This window comes from Salvelinus fontinalis, chromosome 2 (genome assembly GCF_029448725.1).
Source record: "Salvelinus fontinalis isolate EN_2023a chromosome 2, ASM2944872v1, whole genome shotgun sequence".
NCBI lineage: Eukaryota > Metazoa > Chordata > Actinopteri > Salmoniformes > Salmonidae > Salvelinus > Salvelinus fontinalis.
The window spans coordinates 35,973,606-35,998,150 of record NC_074666.1 but is presented as its reverse complement, the minus strand read 5'-3'; the positions used below and the strand labels follow the sequence as shown (position 1 = coordinate 35,998,150).

Below are 24,545 nucleotides of genomic sequence, written 5' to 3'. Positions count from 1 at the left end.
CCGCCCGCCCAGAGACACACCCGCCCGCCCAGAGACACACCCGCCCGCCCAGAGACACACCCGCCCACCCAGAGACACACACACACCCAGAGACACACACACACCCAGAGACACACACACACCCAGAGACACACACACACCCAGAGACACACACACACCCAGAGCCTGGTTGAGGCTGAGTGGAGCTAATGAAGAGGAATGGAGCTGATGCAGCAGACTGTCGGGCTGGGAAAACACACGGCCCCAAAACTACACACGCACACAAATACATACACAACTCCATATATTAGTACAAATTTCAGCCCTCACAACTGATGTGCATGGTGTGAGTGTCCTTTGTGTGTGTACGTGTGTGTATGTACGTGTGTTTGTGTGTGTGTGTGTGTGTGACCAACATCTACCTCAGAGATCTTCTGGAACTGGATGTTGGCCTGGCTGCATTTCTCTGCTGTCTCCACCGCTGTTTTGTAGTTGTCAACAAAAGCCTTGTACACCCCCAGCTGGCTGGCCTGGAGCACAGAGGAGAGGACACAATATTAGCACAGAGGAGAGGACACAATATTAACACAGTGGAGAGGACACAATATTAACACAGTGGAGAGGAAAAGAGGGGGGTGTACAGAGGAGAGGACACAAAATTAACACAGTGGAGAGGACACAATATTAACACAGTGGAGAGGACACAATATTAACACAGAGGAGAGGACACAATTGTAACACAGTGGAGATGACACAATTGTAACACAGTGGAGAGGACACAATATTAACACAGAGGAGAGGACACAATATTAACACAGAGGAGAGGACACAATATTAACACAGTGGAGAGGACACAATATTAACACAGTGGAGAGGACACAATATTAACACAGTGGAGAGGACACAATATTAACACAGTGGAGAGGACACAATATTAACACAGTGGAGAGGACACAATATTAACACAGTGGAGAGGACACAATATTAACACAGAGGAGAGGACACAATATTAACACAGTGGAGAGGACACAATATTAACACAGTGGAGAGGACCCAATATTAACACAGTGGAGAGGACCCAATATTAACACAGTGGAGAGGACCCAATATTAACACAGTGGAGAGGACACAATATTAACACAGTGGAGAGGACACAATATTAACACAGAGGAGAGGACACAATATTAACACAGTGGAGAGGACACAATATTAACACAGTGGAGAGGACACAATATTAACACAGTGGAGAGGACACAATATTAACACAGTGGAGAGGACACAATATTAACACAGTGGAGAGGACACAATATTAACACAGTGGAGAGGACACAATATTAACACAGTGGAGAGGAAAAGAGGGGGTGTACAGAGGAGGATGAGGAGAAGCATGAAGAGGAGGAGAATGAAAATGACGTTGTCTGGAAGTCCACTCCTAAATGAACTTTCCGCTATTTTATTCTATGTTTAGAACTACCCATACTACACCCAAGACTTGAAGGGGGTATTGGACGACGCAATTCAAATCCCTCTTAGAGTAACCCAATCAGATTTCTATACAGTGTAAAGCTTAAGAGCAGGGGTGTCAAAAATACAGCCCGTGAGTTAAATAAATAAAGTAAAATAAATAAATGTATAAATACAGTGCACTCAAAGTATTCAGACACCTTTACTTTTTCCACATTTTGTTACATCACAGCCTTATTCTAAAATGATTAAATTGTTTTTTTCCCCTCTCATCAATCTACATACAATACCCCACATAATGACAAAGCAAAAACAGGTTATTAGAATTTTTTTCAAATTGATAAAAAATACCAAAGTGAAATATTACATTTACATAAATACTCAGACCCTTTACTCAGTACTTTGTTGAAGCACCTTTGGCAGTGATTACAGCCTCAAGTCTTCTTAGGTATGAAGCTACAAGCTTGGCACACCTGTATTTGGGGAGTTTCTCCCATTCTTCTCTGCAGATCCTCTCAATCTCAGTCAAGTTGGATGGGGAGCTTTACTGCACAGCTATTTTCAGGTCTCTCTAGAGTTGTTCGATCGGGTTGAAGTTCAGAATCTGGCTGGACCACTCAAGGGCATTCATAGACTTGTCCCAAAGCCTCTCCTGTGTTGTCTTGGCTATGTGCTTAGGGTTGTTGTCCTGTTGGAAGGTGAACCTTCGCACCAGTCTGAGGTCTTGTACTTTGCTAAGTTTATAATTTTTCCCTTGATCCTGACTCCCAGTCCCTGCTGTTGAAAAACACCCCCACAGCATGATGCTGCCACCACCAAGTTTCACCGTAGGGATGGTGCCAGGTTTCCTCCAGACGTGACGCTTGGCATCAGAACTAAGACTTCAATCTTGGTTTCATCAGACCAAAGAACCTTGTTTCTCATGGTCTGATAGTCCTTTAGGTGCCTTTTGGCAAACTCCAAGCGGGCTGTTATGTGCCTTTTACTGAGGAGTGGCTTCCGTCTGGCTACTCTACAACAAAGGCCTGATTGATGGAGTGCTGCAGAGATGGTTGTCCTTCTGGAAGGTTCTCCCATCTTCACAGAGGAACTCTAGAGAGCTCCGTCAGAGTGACCATCGGTCACCTCCCTGACCAAGGCCCTTTCTCCCCTGATTGCTCAGTTTTGCCGGGAAGAGTCTTGGTGGTTCCAAATTTCTTCCATTTAAGAATGATGGAGGCCACAGTGTTCTTGGGGACCGTCAATGGTGCAGAAATGTTTTGGTACCCTTCCCCAGATCTGTGCCGCGACACAATCCTGTCTCGGAGCTTTGTCATTATGGGGTATTATGTGTAGATTGATGAGAAAAATGTGTATTTAATACATTTTAGCACAAAGCTGTAACATTTACCAAAATGTGGAAAAAAGGGAAGGGGTCTGACTCCTTCCCGAATACACTGTATAAAATGTAACTCAATATACTTTAAAATGACTAAAACCAACTGGAAACAGTGTACATTCATTCTGTTTCTTGACTGTGTCCATCTCACTAAGAATTCCCCAAATGAAAACTACACAGAGTGCATAGTAAAATCAAAAAATGATGGATAGAGGACTATTATGCGTCCCCAGGGGCAAAGTGAGTTTGACACCCCTGTTTGGCACCAAATTAATTCCCATTCAAATGATTACTCCTGAGAGGCGTGAAGAACATCTATTGTGAACGATGCAGACTATAAATTCCATCGAGCCCAGGAGTGATTTTAAACCAACTCCAACACACTAGCAGAGTTAGCAGGGCTGCGGCTCCGCTGGCTAGTAGCTATCTCTCCCTTGGACACCTTCTAATCACATCCTTTCCCTGCTTCGGGTCCCACGTTCCTGATTGGAGCACAGTCAAATCAGCCAGTCGCAACGCCCGGGCCTCTCTGTGCATTCTAATGAAGGCAATTGGACCAGGAAATGAATATGCATACTTAAACAGCTCCGGTGAAGGGACTAGGGAGAGCTAGTCAAGACATTGATGGAGGGAGTGAGAAAGGTATGGGGCTGTGAAATAAATTAGGTTAAATGAATTAGAACTTGTTAAGCTACTGTATGTGTGCTCTGCCCTCCCACCCCCATCCCTCCCTCCCCCGCTCTCGTCCTCTGCCTGTGTGGTGTGATGCATTATCACTGTTGGAGAGGAGAAGTGGAGAAACCATGAGGTCTCTGAGGACACTTCAAAGCAGAGATCAATATTCTTCCCCTTCTCCTCTCTCCCCTTCTGGCTCATCTTCCATTATGCTCCCCTGTACCCATCTTTCCCTGCAGATTTGGAGAGAACCCTCTGACCCAATCAGTCGTCATGGCAAAGGCTGTCTCCTAGCAACATTTACATCATTGGCAGAAGCACTTCGGTCTCTCACTCAGGTACTAGAAAACACCCTGAGACATGGGAGAGGTTGAGAAATATATATGAGAGGATAGGAGAGAGAAAGAAATGGGGAAAGAGAGAAAGAGGGAAAGAAAAGAGTTGGAACACTGACGATTTCCATCCCTCTTGCTCCCCTCCTCTCTCTCCTCCCTAGCTTCTTTCCTTTGATCCCCCTCCATCTCCCTCTCTGTTTCTACGGTAGTGTTTCCAGTGCCCCACACAGGGAGCAGTGGGGAGTGTGCTGTGTAATTATGACACCATCTGTACACTGTTTGGTGGCTCCCTTACAGACAGGCCTGTCTAAATGTTTAGTCGCCATGCGACACACACACACACACCTCCCAGACGGAACTGGATGATTCTGCTAATAGATGTCGGCGAGACATCTGTGGTGTGTGTGTGTGTGTGTGTGTGCGCATGCACATGCGTAATTTGATGTCTTCCACTGAAAACGTACTAAATGAGTTAACCTAATATACAGTTACGTCAGTATAATGAACATTTAGAAACGTTTCTATCTACAACAAAACAATAGTCACATAACTGCAGAGCACCATACTAAGTGGAACACCGTACTAACTGCTAATCACATCAGTCTGCTCTGTCAGAGTGGTGTTGTATCACATGGAGAGCCCTAACTCCTTTAGAGACCTTCCTTATGAGACAGAACACTCCTAATCATATCAGATTCATGGAACCGTTCCCTAAACCAATCAGGCTCCACACTCTGGGGTTTAGTGAGCAGTGTAATCCAGGAAAGAGACGGTGTACATTTTATTCTAATTGGATTCACAACACATAATAAAAAATCTAAAAAATGTGCAGGACATACCAAATGGATGACGTAGTACACCAAAAACGGGGACCCGTTTTGGCTCGAGCACCACTTTCAAAACTACTGGCTGAAATTCTACAAAAGTTCTGGAGCATCACTTTAAAATTCACTTACCGATACTGCACTGTCTACTTATTGAGAGGGAGTAGGGGCATAGAGTGGGAGAGAGAGGAGAGAGACGTGGAGAGAGAGATGGGGGAGAAAGAAGACAAAGAAGAGACAGTGATGAGGAAGAGGAGGAAGAAGAAAGAGAGAGAGAGAGAAGCAGAAGGGAGAAAGAAAAAGACAGAAGAGGGAGAGGGTAGTAGGGACAGGAAAAGGGAGATAAATGTTTACATTAAAAAAAAACAATTATTGGGTCAAGACCCTACAGTACATGAACATTTAATTGTCAGAAATCAGCCTGTTAGAGAAACTGATGGAAGGGAGAGATGGATAGGGGAGTAGGAGCAGAATAGAGACTCATGTCTGAGCAGACCCCAGTGTAATTGAATGTTTATCCTAGAGGGGAATAGATTGAACAGAGGGAGGTGATACCATACATGTGAAATCTATGCAGTTACAATCAGGGGTTGGAATCAAAATAATTTCCCAATCGTTTCTTTCTGAACAGAACCATCATTTTTTATGTTCCGTTCCACTGTTCTGACCGGCAAAATAAAGTTCTGAATTGGTTCAGATCGAACCCCCCAAAAGCAACTGATTATATTGTTCCTTTTTGTTCATTGTTAAACATCTGAAATATAGATGTGCATTTAGCAGATAGAGCAGCTTGGTATGGAGCAGGCAAGCTATTTAAATGCATTGGACAGACAAGTGTAGGGCGCGATTTGCGACTGAAATTTTACGTGTGGGGAGAGAGCTAGGAGGAAGCGCTGGGCATCTTGTTGTTAATGACACCTGCATTAGGCCCGCATAATCATACCCACGGATGACCGGCTTCTATGAAGGAACTATGAATATATTTGAAGTTGAACTTCGGAAAGTTGGCTTAACGCTGGACCAGAGCTAGCTAGCTAGCTAACAAGCTTGCGTGTGTGGAGCAGCACCAGAATATAAATAAAAACACGTCTAACCTTTTTGTAGTTAATAAATCCAATGTGAAACGTGATACTTATAGTATCCTTTACTAGCATTGTTAAGGATACTATAATTTATTTTTCTCGAATAAAAATTCTCTCCCCCTAATTTCTAAAATAACGCTTGTAACGTTGGTAGACTAGTAGACTATGCTTTGGAAGGGCAGGCACTGGCAGGCAGGCAGACACTGGAATACAATTCATTTGAACTAGATTTCCAAGTTGTCCTCCAACCACCTGTTCTTCCATCTTTTTGGAGTCTCAAGAGTTGTGCAGGTTTGTTTTCCAACCCAGTACGACTAACACACCTAATTCAACTCAATCAAAAAGCAATCTTGATGATAAATTGATAGATTGACCAGTTGAATGATTGACTGACAGGTTGGTTGATTGATTGATTGCCTCCCTTACCAGTTTCTGGAAGAGGTGTCCGACGGCGACCTTCTCATCCCACTGCTGGATGTGAGGGAAGAGGGCGTCGTAGAACTCCTTGTGGATCTCAAAGATGTCTTGGATCTTATAGAAGATGGTCTCTACCTGCTGTATGGTCAGCACCGGCTGGGACGTGGTGGCTGTCGCCTTCAGGGGGCGCATGGGCTGCACACACACAGGACACACACATTCAGTTAAGAGATAGTGTGCGTTTCTATCGTTATGTGTGTATACCTGCACTGACGCTTTCAACACATAAATCACCATGATCCTGGGCGGTGCTCAGCAGTGCTTTATTACTAGGGGTGGGCGCTGCAGCATGACCAAAGACTGGAGAACAGAGTAGAATAGAGCTGAGATGTTCCTTTTAGTACTGATGGAAACACAGCTCTGAACAGACCACGATTACAGATCGAGCCAAACATCCCAAAATGTTGTTAAGAAATGTTTGCGCAGGCACCAAGCCTGAGCACTACAGTGACATCACTGCTCTTCTTTTTTGGGATTTCACTCCGGATAGCTAAACTCTTATCTGTACTTGATAAGCCAGGGACTGGCGGATGATCCCAGGCTTATCAAGTACAGATAAGCGTTTCAATATCCTGAGGGAAATCCAAACAAGAGGAGCAGTGATATCCCGAATATTTTCCCTCCAATCAAAACAGAACCACACCACCACATCATTCATGTGTTGCTAAGGTCCTCCATCTACACATCCCGGTTGAAAATCAGTGTCATAACAATAGTGTTACTATTCAAAAACGATTCATAAGCTTACAGCATGGTAGCTTTCATAAGCAAAGCGATGGGCTAAATGCCTTGTGTTGACCCATTGTAATAAACATCCGTGTTTATGATTCATAGGCTTACAGTGCCTTCAGAAAGTAACGAATGGAGGACAGAGGAGCCTCTTAAAGAATAAGTTAGTTACAGGTCTGTGAGAGCCATAAATCTTGCTTGTTTGTAGGTGACCAAATACTTATTTTCCACCATAATTTGCAAATAAATTCAGAAAAAATCCTACAATGTGATTTTCTGGATTTTTCTTTCTCATTTTGTCTCTCATAGTTGAAGTGTACCTATGATGAAAATTACAGGCCTTTCTCATCTTTTTAAGTGGGAGAACTTGCACAATTGGTGGCTGACTAAATACTTTTTTGCCCCACTGTATGTATGTATGTATGTATGTATGTATGTATGTATATATATATATATATATATACACACTGCTCAAAAAAATAAAGGGAACACTTAAACAACACAATGTAACTCCAAGTCAATCACACTTGGAGGTAGCGGTCCTGCTGCTGGGTTGTTGCCCTCCTACGGCCTCCTCCACGTCTCCTGATGTACTGGCCTGTCTCCTGGTAGCGCCTCCATGCTCTGGACACTACGCTGACAGACACAGCAAACCTTTTTGCCACAGCTCGCATTGATGTGCCATCCTGGATGAACTACACTACCTGAGCCACTTGTGTGGGTTGTAGACTCCGTCTCATGCTACCACTAGAGTGAAAGCACCGCCAGCATTCAAAAGTGACCAAAACATCAGCCAGGAAGCATAGGAACTGAGAAGTGGTCTGTGGTCACCACCTGCAGAGCCATTCCTTTATTGGGGGTGTCTTGCTAATTGTCTATAATTTCCACCTTTTGTCTATTCCATTTGCACAACAGCATGTGTCATTTATTGTCAATCGGTGTTGCTTCCTAAGTGGACAGTTTCATTTCACAGAAGTGTGATTGACTTGGAGTTACATTGTGTTGTTTAAGTGTTCCCTTTATTTTTTTGAGCAGTGTATAATGTCCAAACAATTGGAATTGGCCACTCGTGGACTCCAATCAAGTTGTAGTGACATCAAGGATGACCAAAGGAAATTGGATGCACCTGAGCTCCATTTGGAGTGTCATAGCAAAGAGGTGTGAATACTTATGTAAATTTGACTTCTGTATTTAATTTTCAATAAATCTGCAAAAATGTATAATAACATGTTTTCACTGTCATTATGGGGTATTGTGTGCAAATGGATGGGGAAAAATACAGCCTGAATAGAAAATGGATTCAATGTAACACAACATTCAGTGCCATGAAAAAGAATTTGCCCACTTTCTGATATTCTTGATTTTTGCATACTTTTGATACTGAATGTTATCAGATCTTCAACCAAAACCTAATATTAGATAAAGGGAATCTGAGTTCACAAATAACCAAAACATTGATACTTATTTAATGTATTTAATTCAAAGTTATGCAACTTATCCCCTGTGTGAAAAAGTTATTGCTCCTTTACACTCAATAACTGGTTGTTCATCCTTTAACTGCAATGACTGCAACCAAATGCTTCCTGTAGTTGTTGATCAGTCTCTTACGTCACTGTGGAGGGAATTTGTCCCAGTCTTGCATAGAGAACTGCTTTAACTCACTGACATTTGTGAGTTTTCAAGCATGAACGGCTCATTTCAAGTCTTGCCACAACATCCCTATTGGGATTAGGTCTGGACTTTGATTAGGCTATTACAAAACGTCAAATGTGTTGCTTAACCATTTTCATGTAGACTTGATTGTCTTGCTGCATGACCTAGCTACGCTTCAGCTTCAGCTCACAGACGGACAGCCTGACATTCTCCTGTAGAATTCTCTGATTCAGAGGAGTATTCATGGTTCCTTCTAGTAAGACAAGTCGTCCAGGTCCTGAGGCAGCAAAGCATCCCTAAACTATCACACTACCACCCCTATGCTTGACTGTTGGTATGAGGTTCTTCCTGTGGAATGCACTCCACAGCGACGTGAGAGACTGATCAACAAACTACAGGAAGCGTTTGGTCGGAGTCATTGCAGCAAAAGTTATTGAGCGTAAGTGGGCAATTACTTTTTCACACAGGGGCATTGGGTGTTGCATAACTTTGTTAATTAAATAAGTACGTAATTGTTGTGTTATTTGTTCACTCAGGTTCCCTTTATCTAATATTAGGTTTTGGTTGAAGATCTGAAATATGCAAAAGTAGAGAAAATTAGAAAGGGGGAAAATACTTTTTCACAGCACTGTAATGTGGAATAAATTCAATGGGTATGAATACTTTCTGTAGGAACTGTATGCTGTATCCAGATAGGTAAAACACTACCATGGCAGGACGAAGCCGGACATCATTGTTTTCAATGCGCTGGGCTGTGTGTGTGTGTGTGTGTGTGTGTGTGTGTGTGTGTGTGTGTGTGTGTGTGTGTGTGTGTGTGTGTGTGTGTGTGTGTGTGTGTGTGTGTCTGGGCAGAGTGGCGCTGGTCGAGCAGGTGGAGCCAAACCAGATAAACACAACCACCATTCATCACCATCACCTCTCAACCAGGAAAGCGCCCCGGTGTGTGTCGCCAGACCTGCCAGGCCCACTGAAATCTTGCAGGACACACCACAACACACAGCCGTCCATCCAGTCCTCTGCCCTGCACCACTCCACATAAAACCGAGGTAGGTAGGTAGGTATATATATATATATGTTTTATTGTCACATACACCAGGAGAGGTGCAGTGAAATGTGTTGTTTTACAAATTAGGGTTAAGTGCCTTGCTCAAGGGCACATATTTTCACCTTGATGGATCAGGTATTCAAACCAGCAACCTTTCGGTTACTGGCCCAACACTATTTAATTTTAGATTTAAACTTAATTTAACTAGGCAAGTCAGTTAAGAACAAATTCTCATTTACAATGACTGCCTACCCCGGCCAAACCCTCCCCTAACCCAGACGATGCTGGGCCAATTGTGTGCGGCCCTTTGGGACTCCCGATCACGGCTGGTTGTGATACAGCCCGAGATCGAACCCGGGTCTGTAGTGACACCTCTAGCACTGTGATGCAATGCCTTAGACCGCTGCGCCACTCAGGATCCCGTTCTAGCCTAACCGCTAGGCTACCTACTGCACTCGTAACTGGTGTTCCTGTTTAAGACCCTGGTTTGTAATACTGAACCCATTTTACAGTTGTGCAGAGACAGGCAGGATGTGACATCAAGCTGCAGTTGCATGGGGTACACAGTCATTGTGTTCTCTGGTTCAGGATACGCTTGGCCTTTGTTCTGTTCTAAATATGACTGACCACTAACCACTAATAGCCCTCACAGAGATGAGAGCACAGCTTCTCGAAAACGCATAATGCTTTTAGGAACCCAGTCTCCCATGCGGCTCTACTTGGAGCCACCATGGTGCCGACACACTGGCCTGAGGGCTAATGCTGTCCAGCACAGTTCCACACAGACAGCACTACATAAAGGAAAGGGAAGAGCGGGGGTAAGTCCGCCACATCGTGTCCTTGATAGTGAGTGTGTGTGTGTGCACGGACGCCTCACCAGAAGCAAAGCCTCCAGCTGGTTGATGTAGATCTCCTCACTGGCTAGGAAGCCAGACAGGACCAGTTTCTTCATCTCCAGACCCTTTTCGATGTCACCCTGCAGAGACACCAAAAGAAAAGGACATCAGTCATACATGCTTCTATATACTACTATGATACTACAGTATGTCAAAACAGCGGTGGCAGGGCATGGTGGTGTTCAACACAGTACTGGAATAAACACATTGGCTCTGTCTGTAGGGCCAGAGCCACATGCACAAACACTATGGACTGGCTCATAACTTTAAGTGAGGCCTCTCACTGGAAAGGAAAGGATCCAAGCGGATTCAAGAATTTTTGTGTACTGTGTACATAGCTTGTATGAGTGCACATATGTTTGTATTTGTACAAGAGAGGCCATTTTCCTGGTGCCCTCTACTCTCCTCCCACAATTAGTCATGGGCACTAGGCAGGCAGAGGGCAATCGAGTCCAAGTGGAGGTGTTTGTTTTGGCCCTGAGAGACAGCGAGGGAGGAGGTAGGAAGAGAGAGTGTGAGGGAGAGTGTGTGTGGATAAGGCTGGGCAGGTTCAGACCCTCCTTGTTAAAGCAAGACCAGGAGCTCACCCTGTCTGCTGTCCTACTAAACCACACCTACAATCACACACACCAGAGGTGCATTTCAAAACGAGCCTTCAACAGGTGACACACACGCAGTGTACACCCAGAGAGCACAATGTAAGCTACAGCCCTAGACAGGCGCTTTCGTTTGATCAAAGGGCCCGGTTCTGACAATACAAACCCATATTACAGTTCCTTCCGACTCATGTGGCTCTCAGGGTTGAATGAACTAGTTTCATTCCTCCTGTTCCTTAAAAGTAGTCAGTTTGGATTTCAGTTACAATACTATTTCATGTGAAAGGAGAATAGTAGAAGACTCAACAGCCAGATCACATGAATTAATAAAATACTGGCTGTTTATTTTAATACCAAACATGTCTGGGAAAAACAATAAGGGTTAATTTTCCTTTTGGAAACATGACAGAAATGGTACAGTTGTTGTATTGCTCAGTCTTGGGGAAGTCCCACCCAGAAGACTAATAGCCTGTAAACCAAATTTAGAGGCTTTTTGAGCACTTCCATTTATATGCTTTAATTTAACTTTATTCACACTAAAACTTAGTGGTAATCTGTGATTGGTCCATCCATTTTTGGAATTCTAAAGCAATGATATCTATTGATTCTTGAAGAACGGTCATAACCCATCAGAAGCCAAAATATAAGCTTGTTTTATTCCATTGTTTGTAGACAATGTAATTGTAAACAAATGCTGTATAGCTTGAAAACATGGTTCAAACTATCATACATACATGTCCATACATAGTTCTGTCTACAAATATGAGAGTGGTTACATTTCTTCAGCCCCATCCCTGAGCTTTTTACCAAAACAGGGGCGGGAGTTATTTGTAGTTATTTGAACTGCAGATTGCCCCTTTAAGGAAAACAAGAGACTGTGTTCTCATAAAACCTGTTAGATTAAACTTTTTGACAGGGCCTAGTAGTATAATGTATTATTATAGCGTACTGTCTCTCTCACCACACCCATAGAACACAAGGGTCAACTTAATGACCAACCACACAAACTAGTCCCATTGCTCTTATAATGTATCCACACCAACCATTTTTAAAGATATTCTCTGGTACTTTGTATACTTTTTTGCCAGTAGTTCTGAAAGTAGTGCCCACGAGCCAAAAGGTGGTCGCCAAAATTTGGATTAATACATCACAAATGCGCTGATATGTGCACCACGTCATTGCTCTCTCTCTCTCTCTCTCTCTCTCGCTCTACTGTGTGCGAGTCTTGCTAGCTGTCAATCAAATGGTGAGGGGCTGTAGCTCATTGGCCAAAAGTCTAATTGCTAGGGTGCAGACCCACTTGGGGGTAAATGTAGGGACAATGGTGCCGCACAACTTCGAGAAAACAGGTGCTTTCGAACTAGGGATTTCCTGGCTAATTGAGGTAAAACAGTAATTCTGCTCATAGAATAAGTATGAACTACACATTGACACATCCAGCCCAAAGCGGGATGTTTAAAAAAGACTTACTAGCAGCCAAAGTACCGGAGCATGTCTTTAACATATAGCTGCAGTCAACAGGTGAAGGTAACAAAGGAAAAGTAACATATTGTATCAGAGCAAACAGACAAATGATACATGTAAAACAGAATCTTTGATACCATCTGACAACTGTTGATGAGGCTGTCTACTGGGAATTTCTGCTGAATTGTGTGTGTGTGCGTGACTGTGTGTGTTGTGCGCAGAATGAGTGGAGACGGGAGGTGGATTAATTATTAACAGGAGCAAATCCGGCCTTCTTTAGACTAGTTGAGTATCTGGAGCATCAGCATTTGTGGGTTCGATTACAGGCTCAAAATGGCCAGAAACAAAGAACTTTCTTCTGAAACTCGTCAGTCTATTCTTGTTCTGGGAAATGAAGGCTATTCCATGCTAGTATTTGCCAAGAAACTGAAGATCTCGTTCAACGCTGTGTACTACTCTTCACAGAACAGCGCAAACGATCTCTAACCAGAATAGAAAGAGGACGAGTTTCAGAAGAAAGTCCTTTGTTTCTGGCCATTTTGAGCCTGTAATCGAACCCACAAATGCTGATGCTCCAGATACTCAACTAGTCTAAAGAATGCCAGTTTTGTTGCTTCTTTAAATCAGGGCAACAGTTTTCAGCTGTGCTAACATAATTGCAATCAGATTTTCTAATGATCAATTAGCCTTTTAAAATTATAAACTTGGATTAGGTAACACAACGTGCCATTGGAACACAGGAGTGATGGTTGCTGATAATGGGCCTCTGTACGCCTATGTAGATAATCCATTTAAAAAATCTGCCGTTTCCAGTTACAATAGTAATTTACAACATTAACAATGACTACACTGTATTTTTGATCAATTTGATGTTATTTGAAAGGACCAAAAAAATAGCTTTTCTATAAAACAAGGACATTTCTTAGTGACCCCAAACTTTTGAACAGTAGTGTAAATCTGTGCCTCTAGGCTCGACCAGGATAGTGCACTGAGAACGGTGCTCCTCTAGTAGTCCTAATAGGAGTCAGGATGACTTAATAGGTTGCCCAACGCACTGCTGAAGGAAACAGAGGTGGCATCGAGGTCCTTTCCAGGAAATGCTGTGGTGTTTCTAATGGCCACGCTTAGGCAAATGGAAAATGAAACAGAGCCAGGACTTCCTACAGTAACAGCGTGCTAATGCAGGCTTTACAGCAGTTTACAACGCTGCACAACGCTTTACAGCAGTTTACAACGCTGCACAACGCTTTACAGTGCTGAGGCGGTTTGACAGGTTTTCCACCATATAGGGCTTTTATTCTGCAGACAGGCAGCAGACTGACAAGCACTGTGACATGAAACAAAACACACACACACACAGATGTGGCTGAGCTACTGAAGGCCAGGCTCAGGTTCTGTGTTCTGTGGCGTGGCAGTGTGTTTGTTTGCACAGAGGTCTATGTTATTTCATGAGACCAAAGAAAACACACTGAAGTCACAGTAACTCCTCTCTCCTAAACATTGGCCTCAAAGCACTCTGCTTGTAATCATCCTGAGCATTCTGGTAGACACACAAACAGATAAATATGCCTATAAAGAGCCAGTAGACTCTTGTGTAATTCCCAGGCCCAGTGTGAAGTAGTGCAGGTTGAGGACAGACAGGAAAAAGTCTTCTCCAGAGGGCTACTGTATGTCTGGAAGACGCTCCCGAACCTGTAGGCACAACGTTGTGGAACTTTCACATATAAATATATTCTGTGGCACAACAAACACGCCTTTCTGACATGTGGAATAAAGAATTACTGATTACATTTCTATCTGCAGCGGTCCACAACATTTGGGTACTAAGAGTTTACTAAACGTGACCCAGGAGTTTACTAAACGTGACCCAGGAGTTTACTAAACGTGACCTAGGAGTTTACTGCACCTTTTCTAAGAAACCTGCCTAGTTTATGACTTAGGCATGTACTGTACAGTACTCAACAACGCTGAGTTCAATGTTATTTTCCCAATCACAGTGATGCACTGGTTATTGTGTTATAGCCAGGTGACTCAGCTGGTAAGAGGCTGGCTAAAAGCAGCACTGTCTTTCTTTATCAGTCCAACTCAACATGTAGGAACACACACACACACACGTCAGTCAGCGTAAGGGACGTCACTTAAAGTTTTATACTGACGCCACAGTATAGGCCTAGCCTGCATTGGCAGTTCCTTCCCCGTCAGATCATTAGGCTGAGGACAAATCCGAAATGGCACCCTATCGCCTACATAGCGCACTATGCGATCAAGCCCTACCTGTAGGGACACACACGCTTCATGGTCTCACTGTCACACATATCAGTCAGTGCGACTGACGTCACTGAAATCTTTATTCTGACAGCATTAACTTCCTCTCGTTCTCTTTCTCCTTCGTTCCATCCCTCCTCTCCCCAGAGATAAATACGACGTGACAGGAGGAGAGTAAATCTGGTTCAGACTGGAGCATGTCTCCACCCATCAGGTTGAGGGGTCAGTAGGAGCTCTCTGGCCAACACACACAACCCTTTCACAGCGGTCTGCAAACACACACACAGCACGCAGTGAGGCCACATTGTGAAAAGACACCAATAAGCCAGGCACACAGTAAAGACCTAGGCTGTGTATGAGTGAGCAAGCAGTGGTGCGTTGGCAGTTTCTTCCTGCTGTCAAATCCTGTTTCAGTGGAAGGCTGAGGACAAATCTGAAATGGCACCCTATTCCCTACATATGTGTCTACCCTATTCCCTACATATGGCACTCTACTTTTGGCCAAAGGCCTATGTTGTCAAGCCCTATCTGGTCAAAATAAGTGCATTATATAGGGGACAGGGTGCCATTGTGGACGCAGCCTGAGACTCACCCTGAACTGCCTGTGGACAGGAGTCATCAGCATGTCTCCTGGTGGGAGTGGACTCTCCAGGTCCATGTCTCCTGGTGGGAGTGGACTCTCCAGGTCCATGTCTCCACACTCAAACACATTCTCATCCTCATCCTCCAGCACTTTGTCCAGGTAGCACAACACCTTCTCTTCATCCACCTCCATGGTCCTCCTAACAAGGCCTGCTCCCTGTCTTGCTCCTTCTCTCCCTTCCTTCTTCAGGCTTCTCTCGGCCTGACCTGGCACATCAGTCCTTCCTTCAGTGCAGAAAGCCGGTCTAGTCCTTCCTTCAGGGCCCACAACCCTCCTCAGCCCTCCTTGAAATACGTAATGTTCTGCTGTTTAGTCTCTCTCACTGTCTGTCTTTATTTTCTTCCTCTTCTTGTTCCTTATCTTTCTGTTAAGAGCCAGATAGCCTTTAGCCGGAGCTCCACTTCATTCAGCTGTTGCTGGTTTGGTGCGCAGCAGACACACACATACACACTCGCTTCGTAACACAACGAACATGAGGAGAGCCCCGCCTACCTCCTTCCCTTCCCCCGTCTTCCTGGTGTGTGTCACTGTTCTGCCTCTGTCGATGAGGCCTCCCCCCACCTCCCCTCCTCTATCCACAGCAACGGCCAGAGAGCACAACCCCCAGTCACTTCCTCACAGGGTCTCGCTCTCTCTCTCTCTCTCACTCTCTCTCTCTCTGAGTGAATGCTGTTCTAGATGTATTTAATTATAGGTCAGAGTTCAGGTGCCGTTTCCTGAATATATAGAGGTTTCTGCACAAGCACAGAGTAGGCCTATAGAACGATGGCTTCGTGACCAAATAAACATACCACATAAGAGAGGAGTGACGCATCACCACAAGAAACATCACCACATATATAGTAGTTAAATGAAAATAAATGGACATAAAATATAAATCAGCTACTTCTGTTATGATATAAAAAGACAGCCAGCACTTGGAATTAAAAAATAACTTTAAAAATACTTTTTCAGCAGTCAAACTGATCTTTCTGACTTCCAGTGTGATCTAGTGATGAAGATCAGAGTGCATAACATAAAAGACATTAGTTATTATGTCCGCATGCGTGAGTACACACACAGGGCGCTCTTCAGTATTGCTGAGCGTGTATTTCCAGCAGGGTGGAAACTTTTACACTTATTTTAGTTGGTTTTCTCCTAATAGACCCATGGCCATGCTCCCTTGTTAAGCCCAACCAAACAGTGAGTCAGTGACTGGACAGACAGACAGACACTTATAACAGGCCTGTGGAAAGGACCTCCCACTGTCCAATAGCCTTCAGACTCCATGGAGAGGGACTCAGTGTCGATGAAAAGATCTAGTCAATGAGAAGTACTATGGGACCCTGTTAGACATAGGGGACACTGACACACCCAAAGTAAAATCCAGCTATGGTCAAATCACACACACACACTTCTACTGTTAGGGGTTGTATTAATCATTTTACAACCTACATTTCACAAGAGAAAAGCATTTATAGCTTTTCAGTTCTGCAAATAATATCATATCTTGTTCTCTCCTCTATTGACCATACCATATCAAATGTAATGTGTCCATACACTTGTATCAAATTAATTGAGGATATTACATTTAAAAAATAATGTGAAAAAACAGAAAAGAAGCAGCAAACAGATATCTAAAAACACTATCTCTTCAGACCTCAAAACAGAGAAATGGCTTCCTGCAAGTCATGAAGAAAAAATATTTGGGTTTGAGTGTGTCCCCTTTCCTCAGAGCTCTGCAGGCCAACCAACCAGAGGTCAACATGCTGATCATGTGACCTGAGGCATCAGTATTGCTGACATAAAGCAGAGCAGATTGTGAGATTTAAAAAGTAAAGATAAAACCTGATGGAACTGACAGACACACAAGGAAATTATTGCTACAATCTCCCAAATATATATATACAAAATGTGTGTATATATATATATATATATATATATATATATATATATATATATACACACATTTTGTTCAGTGTGTGTGTATATACAGTTGAAGTCGGAAGTTTACATACACTTAGGTTGAAGTCATTAAAACTAGTTTTTCAACTATTCCTCAAATTTCTTGTTAACAAACTATATTTTTGGCTAGTCGATTAGGTCATCTACTTTGTGCATGACACAAGTAATTTTTCCAACAATTGTTTACAGACAGATTACTTCACTGTATCACAATTCCAGTGGGTCAGAAGTTTACATACACTAAGTTGACTGTGCCTTTAAACAGCTTGGGAAATTCCAGAAAGATGATGTCATGGCTTTAGAAGCTTTTGGTAGGCTAATTGACATCATTTGAGTCAATTGGAGGTGTACCTGTGGATGTATTTCAAGGCCTACCTTCAAACTCAGTGCCTCTTTGCTTGACATCATGGGAAAATCAAGAGAAATCAGCCAAACCTCCACACGTCTGGTTCATCCTTGGGAGCAATTTCCAAACACCTGAAGGTACCACATTCATCTGTACAAACAATAGCACGCAAGTATAAACAGCAAGGGACCACGCAGCCGTCATACTGCTCAGGAAGGAGACGCGTTCTGTCTCCTAGAGATGAATGTACTTTGGTGCGAAAAGTACAAATCAATCCCAGAACAACAGCAAAGGACCTTGTGAAGATGCTGGAGGAAACAGGTATAAAAGTATCTATATCCACATAACCTGAAAGGCCGCTCGGCAAGGAAGAAGCCACTGCTCCAAAACCGCCATAAAAAAGCCAGGCTACGGTTTGTAACTGCACATGGGGACAAAGTTCGTACTTGTTGGAGAAATGTCCTCTGGTCTGATGAAACAAAAATAGAACTGTTTGGCCATTATGATCATCGTTATGTTTGGAGGAAAAAGGGGGACGCTTGCAAGCTGAAGAACACCATCCCAACCGTGAAGGACGGTTGTGGGCAAAACTGAAAAAAGCGTGTGTGAGCAAGGAGGCCTACAAACCTGTCTCAGTTACACCAGCTCTGTCAGGAGGAATGGGCCAAAATTCACCCAACTTATTGTGGGAAGCTTGTGTAAGGCTACCCAAAATGATTGACCCAAGTTAAACAATTTAAAGGCAATGCTATAAAATACTAATTGAGGGTATGTAAACTTCTGACCCACTGGGAACGTGATGAAAGAAATAAAAGCTGAAATAAATCATTCTCTCTACTATTATTCTGACATTTCACATTCTTAAAATAAAGTGGGGATCCTAACTGACCTAAAACAGGGATTTAAAAAAAATGTAATGTCAGGAATTATGAAAAACTGAGTTTAAATGTATTTGGCTAAGGTGTATGTAAATTTCCGACTTCAACTGTGTGAGTGTGTGTGTGTACGTGTGTGTGTGTGTGTGTGTATCTCAGAAATGTTACATATTTGAGAGAAATAAGCACAAATTTGTTTACATCCCTGCTAGTTAGCAATTCTTCTTTGCCGAGATAATCCATCCACCTGACAGGTGTGGCATATCAAGAAGCTGATTAAACTGCATGATCATTACACGTGCAGTTTTTGACACACAACACAATGTGATAGATGTCTCAAGTTTTGAGGGAGCGTGCAATTGGCATGCTGGCCGCAGGAATGTCCACCAGAGCTGTTGCCAGAGAATGTAATGTTAATTTTTCTACCATAAGCCGCCTCCGTCATTTTAGAAAATTTGGCAGTACGTCCAACCGGCCTCACAACCACAGACCATATGTATGGCGTTGTGTGGGCGAGAGGTTTGCTGATGTCAACGTTGTGAACAGAGTGCACCATGGTGGCGGTGGGGTTTTGGTATGGACAACAGACAATGAACACAATTGCATTTGATGGCAATTTGAAAGCACAGAGATACCGTGATGAGATCCTGTCGTGCTATTCATCCACCGCAATGACCTCATGTTTCAGCATGATAATGCACAGCCCCATGTCTCAAGTATATGTATACAATTCCTGGAAGCTGAAACGTGACAGTTCTTCCATGGTCTGCATACTCACCAGACATGTCACCCATTGAGCATGTTTGGTATCAACGTGTACGACAGTGTGTTCCAGTTCCCGCCAATATCCAGCAACTTCGTACAGCCATTAAAGAGGAGTGGGACAACATTCCACAATCAACAGCCTGATCAACTTTCTGCAAAGGAGATGTGTCGCGCTGCATGAGGCAAATTGTGGTCACATCAGACACTGAACGGTTTTCTGATCCACGCCCCTACTTTTTTTGTTGTTTAAGGTATCTGTGACCAACAGACGCATATCTATATTCCCACCGTGGAATCCATAGATTAGGGCCTAATACATTTATTTCAATTGACTGATTTTCCCGAAATGAACTGTAACTCAATAAAATCTTTGAAATTGTTGCATGTGGAAAGTATTTAGACCCCTTGACTTTTTTCACATTTTGTTACATTACAGCCTTATTCTAAAATGGATTCAATCGTTTTTCCCCCCTCATCAATCTACACATAATACCCCCTAATGTCAAAGCAAAAACAGGTTTTAGACATTTTTGCTAATGTATTAAAAATAGAAAACTTAAATATCACATTTACATAAGTATTCAGACCCTTTACTCAGTACTTTGTTGAAGCACGTTTGGCAGCGATTACAGCCTTGTGTCTTCTTGGGTTTGACGCTACAAGCTTGGCACACCTGTATTTGGGGAGTTTCTCCCATTCTGCTCTGCAGATCCTCTCAAGCTCTGTCAGGGTGGATGGGGAGCGTCGCTGCACAGCTATTTTCAGGTCTCTCTCGATGTTCGATCGGGTACAAGTCCAGGCTCTGGCCGGGCCACTAAAGGACATTGAGACTTGTCCCGAAGCCACTCCTGCGTTGCCTTGGCCATATGCTTAGGGAGGTGTTCCTGTTTGAAGGTGAACCTTCGCCCCAGTCTGAGGTCCTGAGCAGGTTTTTAATCAAGGATCTCTGTGTACTTTGCTCCGATCATCTTTCCCTCGATCCTGACTAGTCTCCCTGTCCCTGCCAGGCGGCCAGCTCTAGGAAGAGTCTTGGTGGTTCCAAACTTTTTCTATTTAGGAATGATGGAGGCCACTGTGTTCTTGGGGACCTTCAATGCTGCAGATATTTTTTGGAACCCTTCATCAGATCTGATCTCTATGGACAATTCTGACACGCACTGTCAGCTGTGGGACCTTACATAGACAGGTGTATGCCTTTCCAAATCATGCCCAAATCAATTGTATTTACCACAGGTGGACTCCAGTCAAGTTTTAGAAACATCAAGGATGCTCAATGGAAACAGGATGCACCTGAGCTCAATTTTAAGTCTCATAGCAAAGGGTCCGAATACTTATGTAAATAAATGATCTGTTTTGTATTTTAAATCAATTTAGAAAAAAAATATTAAAATCTGTTTTCACTTTGTCATTATGGGGTATTGTGTGTAGACTGCTGAGGATTTATTTGTATTTAATCAATTTCAGAATAAGGCTGTAACGTAACAAAATGTGGAATAAGTCAAGGGGTCTGAATACTTTATGAATAGACTGTACATATAGAAACAGTCTCCATTAAACACTCATACAGTAACTAGCCTACATTAGCATCATTAATAGTTTACCCAACACTAGATTCTCAATTCTGCTCAATCAACAGCAAATAATGATTTTAGTCAGTCTCCCTGGCAGGAATGTATAGCCAACTATTGCCTTGTTCACATTGTCGGCCTTAATGCTCAAATCAGTTTCGTTTTTCTATTCCGTTTTGGAATACCGACTGTCCAAGTGGCAAGTTACAAATGACCAAATCGAATGTGTGTGTTCAGACTGCAGTCATCTGCTGCGCTTCTTGTCATTGTGCACACACCCGGCGTTACTGTCTTTTTTCTGCCATTTCACCCAGTGGGTGGTGCTATAAAACACCATGGGTGTAGGTTTCAAAGTGCAAGGACTGTCCGATGCATGTCAACATTCAACGAGAACCCTCCACCTGGGACCTCATTTACATTTAAGTCGTTAAGCAGACGCTCTTGTCCAGAGAGACTCACAGTTAAGTGCATTAATTTTAAGATAGCTAGGTGGGACAATCACAGTAAGTACATTTTTCCTCAAAGTAGCTATCAGCAAAGCCATAGCTATTAAGATGGGGGGGTTATTTAAGATATTCTTCGAAGAGGTAAGGTTTCAGATATTTCCGGAATATGGGCAGGGACTCTGCTATCCTAGCTTCAGGGGGAACCTGGTTCCACCATTGGTGTACCAGGACAGAGAAGAGCTTGGACTGGGCTGAGCGGGAGCTGCCCTCCCGTAGGGGTGGGAGGGCCAAGAGACCAGTAGCAGAACAGAGTTCTCAGGTTGGAAAGTAGGGTTTGAGGAGAGCCTGAAGGTGGGGAGGGGCAATTCCTCTTGCTGCTCCATAGGCAAGTTTCATGGTCTTGTAACTTCTTCACCGACATCACTATGGTGGGTTTATACGTTATAGTTACAATTGCACTTTCATATTAGTACATCATGTTGCTTTATTTGAAGTAATGATAGCTAGCTACCAAGTGGCTGGACCAGTTTTCCCAAAGGTGAACGATGTGTAACGTCAAGTTTTGCTTGCTAGCCAACCAACAACGCCACTATCAAGCTAATCTACAAAATTTCCCTGAATTACATATATGAAACTGATTATGACTAGGGCTGTTGCGGTGACCGTATTACCGCAACACCGGCGGTCACTAGTCATGAAGGCAGTCAAATTCAACATGACCGTTTAGTCACGGTAATTAGGCTTCTCCAAGCTCTGATGCTGCTGGTCATTAGTAGCCTACCAAACTTGCTAACTGCCTGGTACTCAGCACTATTATTCCTCTAATCACTCTGACATTCATGAGAGCCCATGAGCTCATGTCGCGCAACATTTCTATAGGCTATGCAATTGCAGGAGAAAACTGTGATGGTCTCTAATAAAAAGACGAGAATCCCATCAGCTTTCTATAGGCTAGGCCTACTATATCTATTTCTCAACATTCCTAATATTAAGCACATTGCTTATATTTACAACAGCAGTATAGCCTACCTGGCTGGCATGAAAATAAACCACGGGAAAAGCATCCTCCATTCGCTATTTAAGTGCATAAACAACATGTATTTTTCCCGCTGCCCCTGTTTCAAGACAGGTGCATGATAATGGTCCATTCTAAATAAAAACAAATGTCACATTACTTAGTATATGTAAAGACGAGATTAAATCAAGAATTGTCTGATGGGTGACAATATTAGCCTATCACTTGTGAATTATATTAATCCGCTTTACAAGGGGTGAAGAGCCTAACTGCCATTTCTAAGCAGTGCGTGATTTAAGTTTGGGGACGATCATTTTCACTGTAAAAATGCACCTTTAAAATAAAAGCATTACATACATAATTGCATTGGCGGTCACTTTTGATAATGGTGTTTTCCGCTAATGGAAAATTTGCGCTTTTAGCCTAACTACAGTACCATGTGAAGATTGCTGTGCTTATAATGTGAAGAAATAGCCTAATAGTTTTTGATGCTAATCGTTGTATTAATTTGGGATCTATCACATCCCACAACTGACCCAGACTATGTTTGGAAAAAGTATTTCTCGCACAGAATAGAATAGGTTGACTTTTGTACTATGGGGGATTGTAGATTGACATAGGCTAGTGCTTTTGCTGTTCGTTAGGCCTACTCATCTTGTTGGCTGACAAAAAGTAAATGTGGACAGTTCTTCCAATATCTTCCATATGCACCTCGGAATTGGATAAGGACACACGCAGTTGCGTCCCCGAAGTGTCTGTCTTCACTTGTAGCCTGTGAGAAAGACCCGATCACGTGATGGAGAGCCATGTGAGTGAAAGACTTCGGATTACGCAGCACACGCAGACAGAAAGGCACAACTCAGCACTCCGGCCTGCAAAAGGCATGTTTCTTTTAGTGTGCATTAAGGCCAGAAAGGAGATGCCGCCATGAAATTCGAGGCATTATCAAGTGCTTGTCAAATTGTGATTGAGAGACTATTGGAGTGAGTACAGCCTGCCCAAAAAACTAAGCAGAGCTCATGCCTTTCAAGCAACTTTTTCAAATCATCATAAAAGTCTCATCATGCAGCCTTACTATCTATTAAAAATCCAAACATATAGCCCAACGTTTGTAGAACAACTAAAGTTACATTAATAACTAAATTAAGCATATAGGAGTACTTATTTCTTTGTTAACTCAACACAGATTAGCCGCATGTGCGCACACCCCCAAATCGTTTGGAGAAAATATTTCTATTTGATTCGTTTTTAAAGAGCCAGGAGATGCTAAATGTCTTTATTAATTAACGGTCTATTACTGTGAGACCGACAGTGATTTGTTTGAGAATCACCAGCTGACGAAATTCTTTACCGCCACAGCCCTAATCATGGATAAATTGTATCTAATTTCACTGTGATTGGTGAGTCAACATGCAATAATACCTGTATACTGTCAATCACAGATTTATGATTTGCATTTAGATTAACAAAATCAAATGAACTGTTCCCTGTCCACTTGCATAACAAATATTTAAAATACTTCAGGTCAGTATGATCAATGATCATGCCTAAATACATTGATATACATGATATGTGTGTGAGTTGTACAGTAGTAGACCTAGCTGCATAAACTGTGTGTTTGTGAACATCTGTCTCTCTCCCTATACTTCACAATATGTAGACCTCTTCAACTACTAAAAACAGACTTTAATCCAACTGAAGCAATCTATTAATGTGTGTGATATAGTGTGAGTTTTACAGTATACCTAGCTTCATAAGCTGTATGTGTGTGAGCATCTCTCTCTCTACACCAATGTGATAAGTACTTTACACTACTGGGGGGAAAAAAGTAAAAAGACTTAAAAGTACTACTTACGTTGTTTTTTGGGGGGTATCTGTATTGTACTATTTATATTTTTGCCGACTTTTTCTTCACTACATTCCTAATGAAAATGATGCGCTTTTTACTCCATACATTTTCCCTGACACCCAAAAGTACGTGTTACATTTTGACAGGAAAATGGTCCAATTCACACACTTATCAAGAGAACATCCCTGGTCATCCCTACTGCCTCTGATCTGGCGGACTCACTAAAAACAAA

General features: G+C 42.9%; 1 protein-coding gene across 6 annotated transcripts in view; it reads right to left on the bottom strand.

The window, feature by feature from the left end:
- Window positions 1–24,545, bottom strand: part of LOC129817750 (active breakpoint cluster region-related protein-like) — a 218,147-nt gene that overhangs the window by 100,806 nt on the left and 92,796 nt on the right. For 4 of the 6 annotated variants that reach the window (XM_055873278.1, XM_055873287.1, XM_055873322.1 and 1 more), the window contains exons 3-5: window positions 10,519–10,617; window positions 6,164–6,349; window positions 402–509 (exon numbers count right to left, since the gene is read on the bottom strand). In XM_055873278.1, coding sequence (XP_055729253.1) covers window positions 402–509; window positions 6,164–6,349; window positions 10,519–10,617 — 393 coding nt within the window. Of the gene's footprint in view, window positions 1–401; window positions 510–6,163; window positions 6,350–10,518; window positions 10,618–15,454; window positions 15,947–24,545 lie in introns of those variants that run through there. The other 2 variants (XM_055873306.1, XM_055873331.1) reach the window with 1 other exon arrangement.